Genomic DNA, 10,781 nt, shown 5'->3' on the forward strand with positions numbered 1-10,781 from the left:
ATCTTTTAAACTACTTACCCTATCAAATATTTTTCTAATGTACCGTATTAGGGGTAACAATTGGATTGGGTTGGGTCAATTTCAAGCAAACATGAATTTGATCTATTTATTAAATGTATTACATAGAGCATAAAGAGCCTTATTGAATTCCATGTGTTATATAAGATATATAAATTATTTGGGTTATACAAATGTTTATTTGTATTGTAGACAAATTTATTCATATTATTCGAGTGATAAATGGATTATTTGGGGTCATAGAAGTTATCGTGTAGTAAATAGCTTATCAAATCATAAATGGGCTAGCGGCTCCATGGTCGATTTGCACAGCACCGGTGCCTATTCTAATGCTAATAGTATGCTAGACTCATCCCAAAGACTTCGTCTGCACCATCCTGACTGGACCTCAGATGAAATGCCTCGTCAACATTCAATTTGATTTAACCTACCTCTAGTTTGGCCCATTTCTATAACCGTTTGATCCTAGAGGTGCAACCGTTAGGGATACTTGCACGGTAGGGCGCTCAAAAGGCTCAAGAGAGTAGCTACGCATGGTGGTGGAAAGGGGTGGAGGTAGTGCTCAGTGATGGTGGTAGTGGGCGGTGGTGAGTTAGAGTTGGTGAAAGCTAATTAACAACTACTCCTAAGGCAAGAAAATAATTTATTCATCAATTAGTGATCCCATATGATGCACACCATATCTCTTATAGGCAGCTACCCTGATCGAAGTACAGACTCAATTGAACTTACTTGAATCGACTAGGTCGACCCTTGCTTGAGGAGCTTGGGTCTAACTAACTCCTAAATATTAAATGCAAAAAGAAAAAAGGGTTAGACCCTAGCGTCTAGTCGAGTACAATAGACTAACTTAAGTGAAACTAAGTCTAATTAAAGAATCCTAGGGTCCTTATTGCATTCTAGGAGTGACAATTTTTTATAGTGAATTTGAGTTTAAGTAAGTCATATTGATGTTTATTACCTATCATTTAAGCTAACGGGTTTGATAAGACAATCATGGAGATTGATTCCCAATAATTAGCAAGCATCTTGCGTGGCGGGGGGCTTCAAGTCCATGACGTATATGTAATTTGATTAGCGATCGTTTGATCAACTTAAGCAGATTTAGAAATGTTAAAATTTGTCGCTCACTAAGAAAAAATAACTAAGTGGCTAACTAGGTAGCTAATCGTGTGTAGATTTTTGTCATCTATTTCGCCTGGACTCCGTTTAGAGGCACTCGGCAAGTGGGCATTACCCTCAGGTAATATACGCACCCAGAACAGCAAATATCCATAGCGATCAAATCCGATTGCGGAACGTGTACCTCTGTGTCCTTTTTTTCCCGCGAAATGACCCACTTCAGAGAGATGGACGGAGAGAGAGAAAGAGGGGGGGAGAGAAGGGGGCGGCTGACTGCGTAACCGATGTACCAAAATCCTAACCCTAGCTCGACGCCGGACCCTACCTCTAACCCGAACCCTAACCCTAACCCTAGCGGTAGTGGGGAGGGGGACCAATCCCGCCGGCACCGCAAGAAGCTGGCCCAGGTGCACGACCTTGCTCGGCGGCTCGCCGCCAGCGACGCCGCTGGCCGGGTGGAGGCCGCTCGCGAGGTTCGGCGACTCGCGCGGTCATCCGCCAAGGCCCGGTCCGCCTTCGCCGTGGCAGCGGTGGTGGAGCCCCTTGTGGCCATGCTCCCTTCGCATGATCCCGACGCTCGCGAGTCCGCCCTCCTCGCTCTCCTCAACCTCGCTGTCCGCAATGAGAGGTGATCTCTCTCTCCCTCTCTCTCTCTCTCTCTCTGTTGATTGCTTGGTTCTATACTTCTATTTACTGATGTCTACTTAGGTTTTTCGTAACTTTAAAGATGGTCTTTCCCTATTAATTTCTCAAAAGAAAAAAAGAAAGAAAGAAAAAATTCTTGAGAGTAGGCAGTCAAATAGCGTTTCTTCTGTTAGTTGCCCGATAGTTGCGGGATAAAACAAACAAGGATATGATAAGGTGGGGGATTTATGATAATTTATACATCGGTGAGTTTAGATACATACGATCTCCTCCAAAATAATGTCAGGATCGGAGACCCGGACAGCAGCGGATAAGACTCTAATCGCCCGGGTCCCTCTGGATTATGCAGCAATTTAACCTAGAACGATATGGATTAACCTCCCTCTCTGCTGAGAACGGGAGCTGTTTCATTGAATGGTGGAAAAATTTGGGAATGAGGTGGTTTACAAGGGATTTGGGGATTCTGATTATATAGTCAGATCCTCCTCCTCTCTCCTCCTAACCACCAGAATCGGTCATTCCCTCCCCCGTAGCATGGTTTGACCAAAGGTGTCTCAGTAAAGATGCAGATGCCACTGATATGTGTTAAAAAGTAAAAGTACGGTCCATGTATCAATGATACAGGGCTTATTTACAAAATAGCAGGTCTTCTTCTCCAACAGCTCGTGCATGCTCTGCTCTGGAATTACGAGATAAGAAGATGTAAAGATCTGTGACAACCTTTTCTCCTATTTATGTATAAGATACTTTATGTGTTACATATTGAGGAATTCCCTAAATATTAAAGAAACAAAATTTAGAAGGTTTTAAATAGAAGGTGGCCCCACTTCTTTATTCAAAAGGCCCTTTTCTATTAACAATTCAGACTTCATTTGATTGCCCCCATTATGCATCCTGTAAGTTAAAATGTTAATTGAACTCATAAGCTAGCCTACTAGAGTTTGTTTGTGCCAATTAATTTCTTCTATGAAAATTTTAAATTAGAAATTAGAATTTGAAGAGGTCAGTAAGAAATGTTTATCTAGTCCATAGATCTAATCGTTGCTGGCTCCAGGCTGGTTGGACATCTTATGAATATCATTTGAAGTTATGTTAACAGCTTGTTGTGGAAGTTTCTTCTATCTTTTATGCACACATTGCAATATAGAGTTGTGTTTTGTACTCTATAGTGATGTAAGAAAGAGATATGTCCATGATCATAATATGGAAGAGAGGGAGAGACCTAGGGATATCTAAAGACCTCTAAACTGAGCTTTTGTATTTTTTAGATCACAACTTATCTAACACCAAATTGACATTGCTCGAGACGGTATTTCAAGTTCAACTACGCAATATTAGGGTTGATATACCATACAAACAAGATATAGTTAATAGATTGGTTTTCTGGTCACAAGCACACAAGCACAATTAACCTAACCACAAACATAATAGATATATTATATTGTTGGACGAGTGAGCCTGCTTTTGAATATCTGATCTGAATTACTGTTTAAGCATGTCAGACACAACTTCTGTAATTTATACAAGTTGAAAAGGTCATCCCCTTTATCGCATGAACATTAATACTAAACTTAAATTGATTTTAAAGTCTCAAGTGGTTTTTGCGTTGGAATGTTGCGTTTAAGATTGTCACCCTTATGACCCTTAAGGCCTCGTTTACTTAAACAATAAGATTAATTCTAGAATAGGTATTTAACTTTGTTATTATCAAAATGAGGTATTTAATTTAGGAATAATTATTCTTGCGTTCACTTGTATTTTGGAGTAATGGTGTAATGATTATATTTGATTTGATATAAATTGAAGGAAGAGATGAGAAAAATGTGTTTTACCATGAATTTCCTTTGATTTAACATAAAATAGGTATATGGGATAGATATCAAGGGTAAATTAGTAATTGAGTTAGTGTGTAATATAAGATGTAATTTTGATGAATAATATTTGTATTTTAGAATGAATATATTATGATGTTTAGCTATTACTCTAGAATAAGGAGTTATATTATGGAATAAGAAAAAGTTATTCATGAAGTGAACATTGTTTAAATGTTCAATAGGTGGCCTGTGAAGATGACTATAATTAATAATTTTCTTATTAGAATATTAAAAGTAAAACCACCATTTTCTAACATCTTAAGCTTTTAAACTGGCCGCCAAATTAATATGGTATTAGAGCAGCAAAGCCTATCTTGTCTATTAAATGAAATAAAGACCTCCACATGTCTAAGTCAAGTCTATTTCTTGGGCATACTAAAATGTCTAAAGCCTAAAAGTGAAGAGGAGCATTAGAAAATAAAGATAAAATCATCATTCTCTAACAACTTGCAAGAATAGTTGGAAAGATAACATTTCTTAAAGATGACTAACAGCTATTTGATAATAGCAACGTTAAAATAAAAGGTTTTTAGAAAAAGTGGCGGATAACATATAAGCAGAATTATAACTAAGGAAGATGATCTATAGGAACCATATAACGTGGAATATATAACCCACCTATAAATAGAGACTCGCAATACTACTAGCTTCTAGGTCTAATAGCAACCTACTATAGCATAGACTTCTATAGCAATAATAGATTTTTGCTTGCGATAACACCAATCATGGGTTGGACACCTGTAGGACAACTATACTTATGAGTTTCATTGTAAATGCCCTTTTTTATGTTCCATTATGGTTATCGATCTATATCCTGAATTTCAACATATATCATGGATTTCTTGAGTAAATTGGGAATCTGTTGCTTACCACCTTTCCTTTTCTATATTGCACTACTGTAGATCAATTCAGAAGATGCTTATATCACCATTCTTTTTTGTAAGTATTGGCATATACCTGTGGTATAGTCCATCTATTAGACTGAAAATATTGTTCCTATGAGAAACAATTGCAACAGGCCTCCCAGTAGTATCTTGAATCCTACCAATACGTGTTCCAGTGCACATTTCTTCACTATTATCTGCATCGTAAAAAAGGAAAATTTTGTGTACTTATTACTAGAAATTTTGGAATGTCTTCCAAGTTATGACTTGTTGAGTTAATTATATGACTTGGTTAATGCAACAGTCTCACAGTGTTGGGTGAATACTTGGATGAATAGTGACTTGACGTTATAAATTGAATGTTTTCCTAGTTTGCATTTTTAATATGTTTTTACTTTACATCTTACTCACATTTGGATTCTTCACCTATGAAATGAAGCTGAAATCTTCATCTTTATTATTTTCAGAAACAAGGACACCGTTATAAAGAGTGGTGCTCTTCCCCATCTAGTAGAGCTCCTCAGATCTGAAACCAGCAGCCTAAGAGAATTAGCCACTGCAGCAGCTCTGACACTCTCAGCTTCACCATCTAATCAACTAACTATTGCTACCTCTGGAGCAGTTCCATATTTGGTTAAGATCCTCATATCTGGATCTATCCAGGGAAAGGTTGATGCTGTCACGACCCTGTATAACCTCTCTACCTGCAGAGATAGTTCTAGTCTTACTCTTCCTGTGGACGCTGCTGAGCCTCTCCTCACCCTTTTGAAAGACTGCAAGAAATACTCTAAATTTGCTGAGAAGGCCACTTCCCTTTTGGAAATTCTCTCCGAAACAGAAGAAGGAAGGAACTCAATCTCGGACCTAGATGGAGGGATCCTGACACTTGTAGAGACCGTTGAAGATGGCTCTTTGCTCAGCACAGAATGTGCAGTGGGAGTGTTGCTTTCCTTATGTTGTAGTTCCCCACAGAAGTATAAGGAGCTTATCCTTAAAGAAGGGGCAATTCCAGGGCTTCTGTTGTTAACTGTGGAGGGAACAGAGGAAGCTCAGAAGAGAGCTCGCAAGCTTTTGGATTTGCTCAGAGACCAACCAAGTAGAAGGGCATCAGAAGACTTAAGGATTGCAGCTTATGATATTGCTGCACGGGTTGATGGCCCACGTAAAGCTGCATCAACAGCAAAAAGGTTACTGCATGATATGATCAAACGAAACATGGAGCTGACTATGGCAAGAATGGAGCACAGAGCTGCACCTTATACCCCAAAAACACTGGTGACATGAGATACCTTTTTTTGCTCTTTAAGTAGGCTAGAATGTTCTGAAATGTAAAGGCCTTTTGGAGTCTCAAGCTGCTGTTATATGCTGGTGTAATCGCTTTGCCTTTTTTGGTATCATGTGATGTTTCTGATATGAAAAGATGTATATACTTCTGTTGGTATTTGGAGCACCCTGTTTAATGAGTTTATTTGGTTATTGTTAGATTTTCGTTTTAGACATTCTATTCTTTTCTTCTCTGATCTTTTCTTTTTTCTTTTCTCTTTTCCATTCATCAAGGTTAGAAAATCTTCTTCCAAGCTGAAAAAACTTGTCCGGCAGCTATGTGCCTGAACTAGTGGTTAAATTACATGTTGCCTTGTCTTTGTTGTATAGATGGAAATATAATTCTAACATGCTACCTTGTTAAAATTATGGATCAGAGTAGCCTTGAGTAGAAGAAGTCTCCCATATTAATGCATATGTTTAAATGAATATTTATTAAATTTCTTCAGTCTCAGAACAAGTTTCTTCAGAAGTAATTGAAGTCCAAGAACAAAGGGCAGAAAGGGGTCTAGGAGAAAATGCTGAAAAGGAGCAGCAATAAGGCCAAGTGAGCCTTTATGTCCATATAAATCTGGCCCTATTTTAAAAATAATAATTAAAAAAACAAGGTTTTATAAATTAATTTTCCAGGTTATAAAAATTTCCATTAAAATTTGATGCCAAAAGCTGTAAAAGATCAGAAGAAAAACCCCCATTCCTAGGTACAACTATGAACTATGTTTTCAGTTTATCACATAGATCGAATATTCTGCAATTCTTTTTTAACAAAAGATTTTTAGAAGTTCTTATGGTTTTGTTTTTATCAAAGAGATACAATATCAAATAAAAGTGTTAATTATAATAGTAATAAAACGAAAGTATCCTTATAAGATAGGATCCGAGTCATATCACTACGGTAAGACAAGAAGATAATTTAAAGATCCTTACTTTAGAAATTCAATCCGAGTCATATCAACCCAAATCTGATCCAATATTTTGCTAATAAGGCCACCTTCGTCTAATTCATAATGCCCAAACCCTCAAACTCCTTTCTGTAAACCCATTTCTAATTGGCCAAATATTCAATAGCATTACAATTTGTCCCTTTCCATGAAAATCTGCTTCCCAGTTGATCAAATCTTTTTGACTACCCACTTATCAATAAAAAATTAATGATAATATATTAGAGCAGAACTAAGAACACCATTAATAAGAGCTAATTTGCCTCCAAATGATAGTGCGAGCGGTAACAATCTAATTTCAAAAGTCACAAAAAATCTGATTCAAATAAGTTAATAAATTAAAATAAACTTACAGATTATAAAATATAAAATCTGTAGTCGAGTCTAGTACTGGACACTATTTTTTTTAGACTAATTTGCCCTCCACCAATTCCTTCTGGGACAGTGGATATCGGTCTCCCAGAATACAACAACTGTCTTGCACCCAAAAGGAAGCAACTATTCGAATGCCTTGTCAAATCTGAATCATACTGTACTTTCTCTCAAATACAAACTTAAGACTTGAACCAGACTTAGGAGGAATGAACCAAAATTCAGTAAAAACATAATGTAGACTAACAACCTATTTATAGGATTAAACAAGCTCGAAGGGATGTGACTGGTCACGAATGGATGCACTATTCCAGGTCTAAACTGAATAACAATTTCAAAGTGAAGGGACGCACCACTTCGAATTCAACCAACTAACTATTCTAATCGAAGGGACACACTACTTCGACTTCGGGCAGGTTCAACCAACCAACCCGAACTATACTAGATTTGAACTTGATACGGGCAAAAATTAAAATTGGACTTGATCTGCACGCGCGAACCAAACCGAGCCGCACGATGCGCGCGTGTGAGTTAAGTTGCATAGTAATATTTACCTACAAAATAGGTACCATTTTTAATGCCCAAAGCTCATAAGAAGTTTGTCACTTATATACTATACTAATATTTCTCAAATATCAAATATGCTACTAAACTCACTTCTATTTATTTTTCATTGCTAAAATACCCACTTTAGAGCCAATTTTTATTCGCTTCTCTTTATGGATTTGACTAAGTGAATATATGACAATAAAATACTCTTTGAGCTAAATTAATTCCACCATTAATCTATCATTAATAATGTGTGGTCCCTACTTAAAACTTAGCTCAAAGTTAATAAATATTCATGTCAAATACACGACATTTCTAACAATTTTCCACATAAATGAATTGGCTGTAAATGCATATGAAATGCAGATTTGATTAAGAGTACAATAAAAAATTACCACATTAGAATAGGTAGTTTTTAGCTTTAAACCTTCTATAGTAAAGTATTATTATTGGATTTATACCTAAACAGTGAACATGATATCTTGAACTATTCAACTTTAGTATAAAACAAGATAATAATACCCACATAGCTTCTTTTCAGTACAGTCGGTTCTATATATTGTGTCCATTTCGACCCTGGACGCGCTTGATAATTCTTTGGGTGCTTTAGAGATTTAGCATAGTCATTTCATAGAAACAACCCACTTTACACTCACATAGATGACCTCTTATTAAGAGTATCTTGTCATACTCCACTTAGATTCCAAAGTATAAGGATCATTAAAAATATTACTTACACTAACACTTAGTACAGGTTTATCACAATGTCATCATAGGAAAGAAGTAGGAAATTAATTCCTTAGTGATTTCAGAGAATAGAACCACAACACGATTGTCCCTTTGAACCTAAATCTTGGGATCTCTAGTCAACTAGGTTGGGCTGCCGTTGTGTTGTTACTCTAGGTGGTAGGCTTTAAACCTATTCCCTTCAATGAACAATACACTTGAACTCTTGTTAAACCCTCTATTAACGAATCCGCGATGTTATCCTTTGATTTCACATAATTAATAGATATTATATCATTTGAGATTAATTGTTGCACTGTATTATGTCTACAACATATATGTCATGACTTGCTGTTATACATTTGACTTTGTGCTATTCATATAGCTGATTGACTATCACAATGAATATAAATTACGGACATAGGTTTGGACCACATAGAAATATCTTCTAAGAAATTTTGAAGCCACTCGACTTCGTTTCGAGCCTTATCTAATGCTATGAATTTAGATTTCATAGTAAATTTAGTTATACATGTTTGTTTAGAAGATTTCTTTGAAATAGATGTACCCCCAAGTGTAAAGAAATCCACTCGTGGATTTGGTATCTTTTATATCAGAAATTTAATTTGCATCATTGTACCCTTCAAGTACTATTGGATATCTTGAATAGAGCAATCCATAGATAGTAGTGTATCTCAAATATCTGAGTACCCTAACTATCACCTTCTAGTGATCGTTCCCTGGATTACTTGTTAGTAGTGCTAAGCAAATCTGGGATTTTAATTTGTCTGTCTTAGGCATTCACCTATCATTCATTGGCAGTTGGCTGAAATGGAGACTAGCTTAAAGAGGGGGGTGGGAACTTACTTAAAGATCAAAAGGTCTTTTTACTTTCTCTATTTGCCAATTCTGGCAACTCTGGAAGTATAGAAATGCAACAGATTTCAACTTGCCTTCCTTTCCTTCGTACACTTGTTGGCGCACAATTATTACTATGACTATGGATTATGTTAACTTGAGCAATAATCTTCCACAAAAGCATGTTCCTCTACCTTTGATCTACTGGTCTCCGCCTTCACAATTTTGGGTTAAGCCCAACTATTATGGTACTTTTGATTGGACCAATAGTGTGGGTGGGGAAGGGTGGCTTTTTAGAGACTCTGATGCTGATATTCTTTTAGCAGGTGGAGCTCCCATCAAATGTGAGTCTGCACTCTTTGCTGAAGCTTGGGCTGTATGTGAGGCGCTGGAACATCCAAAGTCTCAACATCTAGAATTTGATGCTTGAAACAGATTCAAAACAACAAATCTCACTTCTTGAGAAGGGAGATCGCAACTAGGGCTGTCAAGCTCAACGAGCAGCTTGGGCTTGGCTCGGGCTTAACTCGGCTGAAGCTCGAGTCCGGCTTGGCTCAATCAGAGCTGAGCCAAGCCCGAGCTGCTAAAATTAGCTAGAAATCAATATCGAGCCGAGCCTAAGCTGGAGCCGGCTTGCTCAGGCTCGGTATAAAAGAGTGTCGCCTCGTCCTCCGCCATAGTGCACCTCCTCCTCCTCCTTCTTTTACGGTGCCCGACCTCCTCATCCTCCTCTTTCTTCTTCTTCTTCTGCAGTAGCAGTGCCGCCTCCTCCTCCTTCGGTAATGGCAAGCCGTCGCGATGCCGCCTCCTCCTTTTTTGGTAGCGGCAAGCCCCCATGGTGCCGCCTCCTCCTCCTTTGGCAGCGGCAAGCAGCCGCGGTGCCCTGCTAGCCCACCGCCTCCTCTTCTTCTTTGGCTCAGCTTGGGTTCAATCTGGCTTGGTCCAACTTGATCCGGCTCAGTTTGACTGAGGCTTGATGATATGCTCATTTCAGGCTCGGTTTGGTTTGGCTCAGACTCACCTCGAGTTGAGCTGAGTCGAGCCTAAGCCGGAGGCTCATTTACACCCCTATTCATAACGAGATTGTAAAAACCCTTGTCAAGGATATTCAACACATGATTTATTCCTTCAAAAGAGTGACGATTAATCATATTTTTATAGAAGTAAATCTTACTACTAATTGGCTAGGTACTCACTCTAGGCTGAGTGCTTATTCTATTTTGTGGGATGGCTGAGGTATGCTTAGGTTCACATCCATTTTATGTCTTCATGTTGCTGGCACCTTATATTAGGCAGTAGGGTGTAATTATTTTTAGGTGCGTTTTAAGTAATGCAATTCTAATTATATATATAAAAAACATTAGATAATCTAGTTTTTTCTATAAATTAACAAGTTTACATTTACCAACAAAAAAAAAACACTGTGGGCCCGGATTCGTCGTTCAATTGGGCTCCATATTCGACAACTA

The 10,781-nt window shown here is 37.8% G+C and overlaps 1 protein-coding gene across 1 annotated transcript; it reads left to right on the plus strand.

Annotated features, from left to right (window-relative positions):
• Positions 1-1,272: 1,272 nt before the first annotated feature.
• Positions 1,273-6,025, plus strand: LOC140789497 (U-box domain-containing protein 45-like). The gene is made up of 2 exons (XM_073139213.1): positions 1,273-1,768; positions 5,011-6,025. Exons 1-2 carry the CDS (start codon positions 1,425-1,427, stop codon positions 5,825-5,827), a joined length of 1,161 nt encoding a protein of 386 aa, XP_072995314.1. The 5' UTR covers positions 1,273-1,424; the 3' UTR covers positions 5,828-6,025.
• The last annotated feature ends 4,756 nt before the right edge of the window (positions 6,026-10,781 follow it).

The sequence above is a fragment of the Typha latifolia genome, chromosome 5 (genome assembly GCF_019914945.1).
Source record: "Typha latifolia isolate L0001 chromosome 5, TyphaL0001v2, whole genome shotgun sequence".
In the NCBI taxonomy this organism is placed as follows: Eukaryota; Viridiplantae; Streptophyta; class Magnoliopsida; order Poales; family Typhaceae; genus Typha; species Typha latifolia.

Bases quoted from the DNA above. Each gene is read 5' to 3' on its own strand.
- LOC140789497 (XM_073139213.1), top strand. From the start codon at position 1,425: ATGTACCAAAATCCTAACCCTAGCTCGACGCCGGACCCTACCTCTAAC. The intron at 1,769-5,010 runs GTGATCTCTCTC...TATTATTTTCAG, and splicing joins CTCGCTGTCCGCAATGAGAG to AAACAAGGACACCGTTATAA.